The sequence below is a fragment of the Plectrocnemia conspersa genome, unplaced genomic scaffold (genome assembly GCF_051122295.1).
Source record: "Plectrocnemia conspersa isolate PC_06_02 unplaced genomic scaffold, ASM5112229v1 ptg000005l, whole genome shotgun sequence".
Taxonomy (NCBI): Eukaryota; Metazoa; Arthropoda; class Insecta; order Trichoptera; family Polycentropodidae; genus Plectrocnemia; species Plectrocnemia conspersa.
In genome coordinates this window covers 23,471,887-23,484,335 of record NW_028277169.1, presented here as the reverse complement: position 1 = coordinate 23,484,335, position 12,449 = coordinate 23,471,887, and the positions used below count along the sequence as shown (strand labels likewise).

Sequence of the window (12,449 nt, the reverse complement as noted above, 5' to 3'; positions counted from 1 at the left end):
GTTAAGGATCCCGGAGACGATCAATCGCGATCGATCAATCGTTACGTGATTGACGGTTTCGATTGATACTGTGTCAATCGCTATGACTCATTCGGTTTGTTGCGTCATCGAAGGAAGTCGTATCGAATCTGTTTTTTATCTCTGATACAATCCCGGGATATCCGGGACGGTTGATAAATCTGATTCTAGTACCTGCCGATCTGTCAAGATGATTTCGGACGCAGATATGGCATTTCTTGCAATTACTCTTGCGATTTCTATTCAGAAAAAAAATGAAAAGAATCAGACGTTAGTACGAAGTGAGCAAAATGATTTTTAAAATACTATTGTTGCACAATAATAAATAAATAATGATAAAATTAATTAAAATTAAATTCATCATTTATCTATGTTATACTATTCTATTTTTTTAAATTATATGTAAGATGCTTTTAGATTCTAAAGCTTCAGTTTTATATATGATTTGTACTGAAATAAGATAATTAAATTAATTTAAAATAAACAGTAATTATATATAGCATTAAAACGGCAATGTAACAAAAATCTATGTGCTATCTAATTGATGTACTTAATTTAGTGTTGATTTGCCAGATAATGATATTAACTTTAATTACGATAAATCTACGTATGTATAAGAAACAGTATTAAAATATTTTTATAAATTAACTATATTGAAAAAAAAATATTTTATAACCATTTTATCAAAAAAAAAAATTATTTACAATTTGCCAATACATACGTATATCAAAATCGTGATTGACAGGCGTTCTTGTGTACCGTCGCTCGTCGTAGTGCGACGATGAGTAAAATAACAACAGTTCATTTATTTTAAATATTAAATTTATTACACATATATTTATGTTTATACAATATTTAATAGCATAAACAAAAATTCAAAGTTAGGTTAAAACTTTTTTCTTTCGAATAAACCACCAAAAATTAAAGTTTAACATTACTACTATTGACAATAAAATCTTGAATAATATAAAATATTTTAAAATACGTATAAGCTTTTTTTCTTAATTTAAGTCTTTATCCGGCGAATGTTTATCCTCTTCAATAACCATTTTTTTTTATTTATGTGTTATTGTTTTTATCTAGAAAAAAATACCAGTTAAATTTGATAACTTTATTTGATGCCTCTAATGAAAAACTATGTTTACCTCTTTCATTATGTTGCTCCATTCTCTCTGCGCACTTTCTTGCCTCTTCATCAAATTTCGCTGCAACATCGAAACCCGAGATTTGGCGTCTCTCAGATGAATATACAATATAGACGTTTCGCCGGATCTCTCTATAATCTTCTGCTTATACTGCCTGTTTTCTACTTTCAACCTGCCGTTATCAATTTGCAGATCGTTCATCTCTTTGAGCACATTCTTAACTCTTTTCTCATGTTTGAGCTCTTTTGAAAGTTTACGGCGGTTTTGGCGTTTGACTCGACTGCAAGCGAATCTGTTCTCTAAGCTTGCTCTCCGTTTCCACGAGTCGCTATAGTTCACATTCAGATTATTGAATGCATAATATTTCTTAGAAGCCGAACATCCGCTAAGCGAAGACAAATCTGAGATATTTTTTTGGGGCACTTGAACCATCTCATTTATGATCGTATTTATGGGCGGAGTTTCCATTAGCAAATTGTCTTCAGTACTCGTTACATCTGATGATTGCACCATATATTCCGTGGTTTCGTATGCTTGACTTTTCATTGTTAAATTTTGAGATTTTTCTAAAAGAGTTACTTCAGGCTTTTGGACCATCTCTTTCATGATCACCTGTATTTTTTGACTTTCAATAGGCGAATTTTCTTCAGTAGTCTTTTGAGTTATGTTGGACATCTGAACCTCTTCTTCCATTTCACATTCTTGATTATCCATTATTACATAGTTTTGAGAATAACTATGAGCATCTTCTAAGACAGTCTTATTAGATAACTGAATCACATCTTCTTCCATTTCATATGCTTGGCTCTTCGTGATTTCGGTTTGATCAGTAGTTGCTTCATCATCTTTTGAAAGAGACACATTGGGTAGTTGAACTGCTTCGCAGGCTTGACTTTCCATGACTAAATTTCCACCAGCGACTTCTTCATCATTTTCTTTTTCTGTAAAAATGACAATGTGCAATGTAAAATATTTCTTGCTACATACTTATGTACATCGTTTTAGAAATGATAAAGCATTAGCGGCTTAACATACGTTCGTCCCATTTTTCAAATGCATCGCAAATTAAAAAAAAAGTTATAATTATAGAAGCAATACTGTAGTTGATTCAATGTGATTTTGGAGATTTAAAAAATAAAGTAACCTAAAATTATTCACGAGATGTATCTTCCAGCTATCAATAAGATAGAAAATGATAATCTATCAAAATGGCACATACATAATTGTTAAAACGGGAGGATTATATGCTCTTCTTGGCAATGTTTATTGGATACTTTATCAAAAGAAAAAGTTTATAGATCAAATTGAAAAATAAAAATGTAAAAAGTGTATAAATATATAAAAAACCCAAAATATTAAATTACTCCTCACTGTTACTTTTAACATAGAAGAGTGATTAAAATTTATATATTTCTTACCCATGATTTTATTCCATAGACTCCAAACGCTCGGATAGCCAACTAGTATATCAACTTTTTTGGTATTTCTGCTTTTCTTGGTCTTTGTTGATTTGATCGTACGCCTATCCACTTTTTTAACCATTTTGAAAACTCAAAAAACGTACAAGTTGTTAACAACAGTGGTCACTTCAGTGGTCCTTTCCCGAGAGCGCTCACTGTGACAATGAGACTTTTCTTGTGGACAACTAGATCCTTGCATACCCCCCTCCACTTTACCACTGCCAAATCCGAAACCACGCCCACGCGCCTGAAAAAGTGGAAACACTTAATTGTTATTTTTGAAAGAACAGTAACAAACGTCGCCATTTCGTAGCCCTGCTAATATCTTTAATTATCAGCAGTGTTGCTTAATGTATAAGCTCATAAAGCACATTATTGAAAAATAATTTAAAGTTTTAAGCAAATAATTATTTGTATTTTTTAGTATATGCATTATTTAATATTATCCTATAAAAACGCATTCGTTTTTGAATGATTTTTTAAGTGAAAATAATTAGAGATGGCTTCAATAGCGAACATTTTTACAAACCGAAATTTATGAAATAATGTTTATCGAGTTGCCGAAGTGTTAGGTAGTTTTTAATAATTAAAAAACACAATAAAAATTAATAATACATAATTGTATGAGATTAGTTAGAAAATTTACGTATAATTAATTATTAATGAGATTTATTTTATTGTAAATGTTAACAAGTTAATATTTTAATATTTTAATTCACTCAATTTCTTAAAATTCTTTAAATAAAATACGTATAAATAGCACAAAATTGTAAATATATATTTTATAAAAACTAAGGGTTTCAAGAATACCATTTTAAGTTTCAATTATTTCCTCTTTATTATTATTGTTTAACTAAAGATATTTAATAACACACTTGGTAATTTAAAATATGAGGCGTTGTTGGTACGTAAAACGGTCGACATTTGACTATTTAAGAAAAACGAGTTTATAGCTTTTAGTTTTGGGCCAACTAGCACGAACTTGCACGAACTTGCACGGTGAAGTCACCCCCAGCATACTGGCGATAAACATATATTATCATAAATAAATTTTTAAATTACAATTTTGCATTTAATTAATTGGATGAATTATACAAAAGAAAAAAAAACATTTTTTAATTTTGTTTATTCAAAGATATAACAACAAAAATTAAGAACCTAATAATAAAATGTATTTAATTGAAAATTATTGAATTTTCAGTCGTAATCAACACTATCTTCATGTTCCTCAACATAAAATAATACATTTTGTGATCTAGATTGTCTCAAAATAATATTATCAAAATATTTGCTATGCGGTAGGGGACATACGACTACAAATATTTGATATCTTTTAATAAGCCTGGAGCAATCGCTATTATTTATCAAAGTTGAACTTATTTGGATTATCGTTTTAACAATATTTTCCCTTTTGTAAATAACCTCAACTTGTATACTTAAAATAGTATAGCAACTATAGATATAAAATCCTTCTATTACGTTTACGTTGAATTCTAAAATCTTTGCGTCTTTAAATTTTGTTCCAAACAAATTTGATTTGGTGATTTGAGTTTTTAATTGAATCCATTTCTAGATTGACAGCCATCTCCAGACGTTAACCGCGTGCACGTAAGATAGCAAATGAATACACAAACCGTCGATTTCAACGTTTGTTGACGTGTTTCGCCTTTGTATGCGTTCCCGAACGCCGTCATACAGCGTTCGGGAATGTCCCCGATTTGACAGCAGTCGGCTCCGGTCGTCGTTACAATAAAGCTTTTACACAAGCAAACGTGTTTTTGGATTTGACAGTTTTATATCAGCGTAATTACGTGAAGAGGATATAAATAAAAAAATGACAAATGTCAACTTCACCCTTAGACCGGCAACGTCCCATATGCAGGGCCGTCATTTGGAGAGGGCAGAAAAATGCATGTCATGTAATGAAATACTATGAAATGGAAATTAAAAAAAAACGCCACTTACTGATCAATACCCCCCCCCCCCCTTAGAAAAATCTGGGATGACGTCCCTGATAATGTCACATTTTTATTTTTAGAATGTTTTTAATTCATCGGTGCTTGTTTTGCAGCAGTAAAGCCACTCAAAGCAGTTAATATTAAAATTATTTCACATCAGGAAGTTATTGTTGATATTATTATAATATCCTCTTATTTATTTTTATATTAATATTTTTAAATGTGATTATAATATTTTCTTATATTTATATACCGACAAGATATATTAATTATCGAATTAAATAAATCGAGCGTGGTCAATAAAATTGGTGTTAAGGTATTAAAAACACATAGGCGTGTCAATCGACAGCTCATAGGAAAATGCTCCTTATGTCACATTGACATAATAACCTATTCAGCGCGCAGCTGAAACGTCAGTGTGTGTCAGCAAGGGGCGGTCGCCGGTTAGATCAGTCAAGTCTTTCCAAGATCGTGGGCGAAAAATGGACAGCCAAGGCAGGAAGGTCATCGTATGTGACAATGGAACGGGGGTGAGCTCTCTCAATATTATTTTCTCTATCATTCCGTTTCACCCATATCCAAATTTCGCTCTAATCTTAGATAGCAAACACCAAGCCTTAAAGTCGTTGTCAAACGTACGTACAACCGTCATATTTTATTTATATGTATATATACATATGAACGGCTAAAGTTAAAGTATTGATTAAAGTGAATGTTGTGCAATAATTCATTTTAAATAATTTATTAAAGTCGAAGATTAAAATTTGTGTAGGAACTGACATGTGTCATTCATACGATGCACATTTCTCGATTATGTGTAATATTTTTGGATCACAATGTTCTAAATATTTACGAATACAATTTGGAACATTCTCGAAATCGGATATAAAAAGAGGTACAATCGAGCTTTAAATGTGCATCTATGCTAGGATCGCAATTCATAGTGTAAAAACATTGTGAATATATAAGGTATTTTTCCATTAGCGGTCAAATTAATTCACCAAATTTAAGTCTGGATTATCATCCAGTTATGTGATTTTGGAAATTTGTATATAATATAGAGAGCAGATCCTCTGTTATAATTGACAATTGCTTCACTATCAAGAATTTACTGATTTTTGTCGAAAGTTCTGTCAACCCGCTTCGATCCATATTTTTTAATGCAACATTCAAAATTGTAGAAATGTCTGTTTAAATATCAATAATTCACTAGTAGTCTTTTGCTTTCTTGTAAATGCTCTATATAAATCAATACTTTCACTGTTATCCCTTTTTATACATTTTATTAATTTATATACAATTATATTTTCACTGAAAATAAACGTGCTCAAACTGCATCATACCAAAACAGAAGCCGTACAATTCCTGATAGAACTTCTTTTGACCAAAGCTTGCTCAGGCTAGGTGCGAACAAGCGGCATCGAGTGAGCGTTGGTCAGAACAGTGAACACCCCATGAATAACTCTGCAACGAATCTATTTAAGAAGTGTCATTTATAAATAAATAAAATGTATAAATAAATACATAAATATTTTTTTAAGAATAAATTTAATCCCGAAAAGTACCAATAAATCTATGACTCTTGTCATTCTTCTGATATTTTTAGTTCAACTCTTTCAATGCCTTTTTATTAAAGATGATGATATTTTTCTTATAATAGCATTACAGTCGATCCCCCTATAGCATAGAGATTGGGACTTTGTTATAGGAATACTACGTTATAGGGGACTAGGCACTCATACAAAATTTGAGGTTAGGTTTTTTAAACTATTTTGTTAATTTAACAAAATCAGCAAATCAAACTTTTTTCCATTTTTTATGTATTGTATTTAGTTTGAAAACAAGGAAATGCAACAATTCTTTGCGTTATATTTTTAAAATGCGTAAAAAGAATAAAAAATAAATATAAATTATCAATCTTTTTCTGCAGTATGCTTTATTTTAGGATATTAATAAAAACCTAATTATATTAAGAAAAAACAGTAATTGTAGAAATGAAAAAAGTTAAGCACCTTAATTATGTTATCTATTATAATAGGTACAAAGCAACGGAAATCACTACACCTAAACTATATACATAGTGTTCAAGTCACTATCTTCAATAAATAATGAAAAATATTACAATAAAAAAATAATACTAGTGAGTTAATTTTAACCCTTTAATCGCCAGTGACTCGTTGGTGAGTCGCCTGTTATTTCACTTCACACGCCATAAAAATTGAAAAATGGGTTCGCTGATAAATATTGATAATACAATAATCTTTACATATTGAATTTTTTTAATTTTACGCGAGTTGCTATCATTATAGTGGTTAAAACTATAAATAAAATGTTCATTATTTCATTAATGGTTAATGCCAAGCATTATACTTGGATATGCGTATTTATTATATTTATTCCTTATTTAAATATGTGTATGTAACTACATTTTTCATGTTACGAGTAAAAAAAATCTAATTTGTTATTTTATTATTTCAGTTTGTAAAATGTGGATATGCGGGAAGCAACTTTCCGGCACACATCTTCCCGTCGATGGTCGGCAGGCCTATAATAAGAGCAGAGAACAAAATCGGAGACATAGACATCAAGGTTAACCATACATTGTTTATAGCATTAAAATACAATAAATTTAAGATAATGTAATATGTAATACAAAAAAATTACCATGGTTAGTAAAATATTCACGTATATCAATTTTTTTACAGGAATTGTGCGTTGGAGTAAGTGGATTTGTCTATTTTATTGCGTTGGTGTGAGCATTCAAACGCATGTCGATTTTTAAAACTTTTAAACACGGCTATGACCCTTTATCATTATATCCACTTTATCACTTACCAACGTCACAAACGGATATATCCGACCACAGTCTTATTTTACGCTGTTAATATTTTGAACACCTAATACGTTTTCATACATGCATATGTAAAGGATGGTCCATAAGTCATTTCACCTTACACAAATTGATTATCTTCTTGTTTTTTTTTTAAATATTTACATATAAATCCAATAATCTAAACACAAGGACATTCAATATAGTCAGAGGTATTGCTTCAATAACTACCATATTGATGTTTTTAGTCCGTTTAAATTTTTGAACATCTTGTTTACAATATCTGCATCATTAAAAGCCAGGAGCGGTGAGGTTTTAATGGCCTTAGAGGTAAAATAAGTAGTGTTTTTTCAATTTTAACGAAGAAATCAAGTCTTCTGGATTGAATTAAATAAATAAATTTAAAAGTGTAAAATATTTTTTAAATTGTAAAGTGACTTATGGACCACGTGTATATATAATTTTCAACTACTTATACCAGGAATGAAATATTCACCAAAATGTTTAATTAACGTACCCATAACATGTCTGACACGTTGATAAACTACTCAATAACATTTTTTTAAATATACAAGGTGTGATACAAAATTTCCATGATCTACCATTTTAAATATGAACACCTCATATTTTTTATTGTATAATAAGCTATAAAATAAAAGTCTAGGCGAAACGAAACTTTTACAAAATCATTTAAGTAAAATAAAAAGCAATTGGACACCAGCTTCTAAATATTATCTGTTAATATATTTCAGATGAAGTTTGGTTGATATTTAATGACTAGTTTGATAATTGAACTTCTTACTCAAATAAATGCAATGCATAGACTTTTGTGTCGCACCGTGTACATACATTAATTTATGCGAATGGTTCTCCGATGTTTGATTTTTTTACATTGACATTGATTTATCATAATGCATGCTGCCTAACTAAATAGGAAACTACATCTGAACCGATAATGGTGAGTTGACGATGACTTGAGTTTTTTTATAACTTAGCGCACCGTACAATCATATCCTATTAGACGTAGTTTCAGTCGTCATACCGCGCTCATTAATGATCAGATCCATAGTTTTTATCTTATCCTTATATTGTAATAAATACGTTATAGTATATATTGTACTATTGTTTTAAATGTAATCTAATGTTTAACTTTGAACGTATGTAGGATTTGATGGTCGGAGATGAGGCTTCAAAGTTGAGGTCGATGCTGGAGGTCAATTATCCCATGGAGAACGGAGTAAGTTTGTAATCAGTGTCAAGTTCTAATGATAACGTTCCGGGCTAATGATTTATAAATTGTTTCTAGGTGGTAAGAAATTGGGAAGACATGTGCCACGTGTGGGATTATACGTTCGGTCCAAGCAAAATGGACATTAACCCAACCGAGACCAAAATTTTGCTTACGGAGCCACCCATGAATCCGACGAAGAATAGAGAAAAAATGATTGAGGTATATATTTTTTATTTTACAAAAATCTTGACATCAATTAAAATGTGGCTTTAAATTCAAAATGAACTTCATTATGCTTAAATTTCTATCGTTGATCAGACTTAAATTAATATAGTAATTATTTCGATTAATCACCACAGATTATGATTTTCCAGCTATTCTTTATCTCATTGATGTGGTTTACTAAGACATGATGTTTGCAATTAGTGTGAATAAAAATTATACAAACGAGTTTGCCACATTTTTTACTTCGATTAAAAAAGGATCGCAGTTTTATTATCAAGTTTGGAGGATTCAAGTTGCATGTTTTTTTTATTATTTACCGAGTACATGTGATGGAAATGAAGGTGGATATAATTCATTGTAATTCCGGATAACTGAATCGAACCACCGCTTAAAGTCCACAATTATATAGAAAAATACAATAGAAGGCAATCAGGTTTAGCAACACTGTGTATATCATAGTCAAACGTGGAGATGAAATATGATCTGAGGTTTGAATTATGCACGACCATCCAATAAAGCATTTGGGATACATTTTTAAAAAAGAAAATTCCTAGTTAAGCTCCAGGAAAATGAAAGAGTAGAGAAAATGTTGCAAGTCGCATGCTTGTATGGGGGTCCGATCAATCTAATATATAGCTTGTTTTGAAGCAAAAAACTATTTTTTTATATTTTATTTCGATGCAGATATAGCTTCTAAACTTTTTTTATATAGCGAATTTTTATGTAGGATTTTATCCAACGGAGTTATGAGTGTTTTAGTTTTTAAATTTGCCGCCATTTTGCAAAAAAGTGACATATTTTATTTTGCTAGGGGTGCTCAAGAATTCTATATCGTGACAAAAATTCAATTCTTAGTTGTTGATACAAAGCAAATACCGGCTTTAACTATATTGCAAGTTTTATAAACGCCAATCGACTTATAATTCTAAACTTGTTTCAAAGCAAAAAACTATTTTTATGAGATATTTTATTTTTTTAGCCAATATTAACACTCGGTTTACGGGCATAAACCCATCAATTTGAAGGGTGTTATTAAAAATACAGTATACCCCCCAATAACTAAATTAGATTAGATGCCCATTACTTTGTGTGAGCGAGCCAAAGGGAGGATATCTCACCACACATGCCTGATTTATGTGTACGTATTGCAAAAAATTGTATGAGTATTTTCTAGTCCCCCAGCTACACACACCCAAATAGCACATCCCCAATTTACCGTGTTATTGGGGGGTCTACTGTATGTATATAGTGAACAGATTTACAAAAATAAAAATAGTGTTAATATATTTGCATTATTCAAATATAAAATGTTGTAAAAAATCCTGTCTGATACAAATCAAATCAGAAACCCGTAAATCTAGTGTTAATCAATAAATGGATCTCCAGTGATCCAATAGAAAAAGTTATTATTTTATTAAGCATTTAAGCAATGTATGTACCATTTTATATAATGTATGTAATACTAATACATTATCATACTTCACCTTTCAGACCATGTTTGAAAAATATGGTTTTGACAGTGCTTACATCGCTATCCAAGCTGTGTTAACATTATACGCCCAAGGATTGTTATCTGGAGTTGTCGTCGATTCAGGTATATATTTTTAATACTATTATGAATATCATTGTGTAACGCTTCATTTTATTATATATCACACAGGCGACGGAGTAACGCACATATGCCCTGTTTATGAAGAATTCTCTCTTCCCCATCTGACGAGACGGTTAGACATAGCTGGCAGAGATATCACCCGTTATTTAATCAAGCTGCTGTTGCTCCGCGGCTACGCATTCAATCACTCGGCTGACTTTGAAACGGTGCGCATGATGAAGGAGAAGCTTTGTTACATCGGATATAACATAGAACAGGAGCAGAAGTTGGCACTGGAGACTACTGTTCTTGTAGAGCCTTACGTGGTAAGTTCTATCAAATTCACTACAACTCTTGATCTGTCATGAAATAAGTTCAAAGTCTGACGTTAATGAATATCAATTTTTATTATAGTTACCTGATGGACGGGTCATCAAAGTAGGAGGTGAGCGGTTTGAAGCTCCGGAAGCATTATTCCAACCGCATCTAATCAACGTTGAAGGTCAAGGCATTGCCGAATTGGTATTTTCGACAATCCAGGTATATAATTATCTTATATATAAAGCTTTCACTACCCTATAAGTTATTCAATATTTAGTTCTTTCACTTATTAATTTTTTTTTGCTTAGGCTGCTGATATTGATATTCGCAATGAATTATACAAACACATTGTATTATCTGGTGGATCGACCATGTATCCAGGACTGCCGTCTCGGCTCGAACGAGAAATCAAACAGCTCTATCTCGAACGAGTATTGAAAAACGACACAGATAAGCTCGCGGTAAGAAAACTATAGCTTAATTTTAAAGTTATATATTTTACTATCATTGAAATTATTGCAGAAATTCAAAATAAGGATTGAAGATCCGCCACGGCGCAAGGATATGGTGTTCATCGGCGGTGCCGTTCTCGCCGAAGTCATGAAAGACAGAGACTCGTTCTGGTTGTCGAAAGCCGAGTATAATGAACTAGTACGGTCTATTATACAATTAATGATATACAATATAAGAAGAAAATTAAAGAACGGTACACTTTGAATGACACATTTTTAATTGTTTCAGGGATTGAACTGTCTGCGGAAGTTGGGCCCGCGGGCTAGTTAATCTCGACCATTATGAGAGAAACCATAATTTTAGCTAAGAGTTGACTTTTAATTTTATCGATAATAGCCAAATGTATTATTGTGAACTGTATATGATCAACGAATGGATTTATTGTGCGCAAAAACGAGTGTCAGTGAAACGAGAGCAGTGTTTGAAAAAATAGCTAGTACAAAATGTGTATGCGATACTAGATATTTTTTTTTAATTTGTTTTCGACAGGATCCTTGTCGTTTATTTTTTATTATCTTTATTTTATATTATATGAATAAATAATATTGTAAATTTACTGTAACGAAAATATTAGCCGCAATATCGTTTCAATAAATAATGATTAAATTTGTTTTTAAATATAAATATTAACTAATGTGATGCTGTTTACTGGTTTTTAACTACTTAAATAGTCTAAATTGAAATTTACATTCCGTCGGTCGATAGCGACTGGACGAAAGATTTGCAATTGCAGTACTAGCAATAATTTATGGATTGCTATAATTTAAAAAAAACTTCAATGTTACAAGAGCATGCAATTGTTGAATAAAAAGCTTGAGAACTTTTCATCTGATTTCGTTTACCTTTAGTCAGTAAGCGTATTCTAGATAATTTACCCCTTTTTGGGTAATCTATCTAAATATCGACGAATTACATAATAAAAAAATATAGGTTCAGAAAAAAGTTAAGCAAATATCCTACAATCCATTAAAAATGTATCTGATTCCTTATTCAATGATGACGTCTCAATTAAGAGCCAGATATATCTGGCTCTCTTGTGCTCCTTCATGGTGTCTTGGTAAGATCTAAAAGCTGGATTAACATATCATTGCACATCTTTGTTTCACCTCAAAAGGTCAAGAAAGTAAGATTTCTTGATTGTCAAAAAAGGCACCAAA

General features: G+C 31.1%; 1 protein-coding gene across 3 annotated transcripts; it reads left to right on the top strand.

Moving 5' to 3' along the window:
• The first annotated feature begins 4,996 nt into the window (after positions 1 to 4,996).
• Arp2 (Actin-related protein 2) lies at positions 4,997 to 12,119 on the top strand. Of its 3 annotated transcripts, none has more exons than XM_088185808.1 (11): positions 4,997 to 5,111; positions 7,060 to 7,170; positions 7,287 to 7,301; positions 8,577 to 8,648; positions 8,718 to 8,861; positions 10,359 to 10,461; positions 10,528 to 10,784; positions 10,873 to 10,998; positions 11,088 to 11,240; positions 11,302 to 11,430; positions 11,521 to 12,119. In XM_088185808.1, the coding sequence occupies exons 1-11, from the start codon at positions 5,064 to 5,066 to the stop codon at positions 11,560 to 11,562; spliced, it is 1,200 nt and encodes a 399-aa protein (XP_088041934.1). In that variant the 5' UTR covers positions 4,997 to 5,063; the 3' UTR covers positions 11,563 to 12,119. The 3 variants fall into 3 exon arrangements, with proteins under 3 accessions (XP_088041934.1, XP_088041936.1, XP_088041935.1); XM_088185810.1 differs by having other exon boundaries at positions 7,287 to 8,369; XM_088185809.1 differs by lacking the exon at positions 7,287 to 7,301.
• The last annotated feature ends 330 nt before the right edge of the window (positions 12,120 to 12,449 follow it).

Bases quoted from the DNA above. Each gene is read 5' to 3' on its own strand.
- Arp2 (XM_088185808.1), top strand. From the start codon at position 5,064: ATGGACAGCCAAGGCAGGAAGGTCATCGTATGTGACAATGGAACGGGG. The intron at 10,785-10,872 runs GTAAGTTCTATC...TTTTTATTATAG, and splicing joins TTCTTGTAGAGCCTTACGTG to TTACCTGATGGACGGGTCAT. The intron at 10,999-11,087 runs GTATATAATTAT...TTTTTTGCTTAG, and splicing joins TGGTATTTTCGACAATCCAG to GCTGCTGATATTGATATTCG.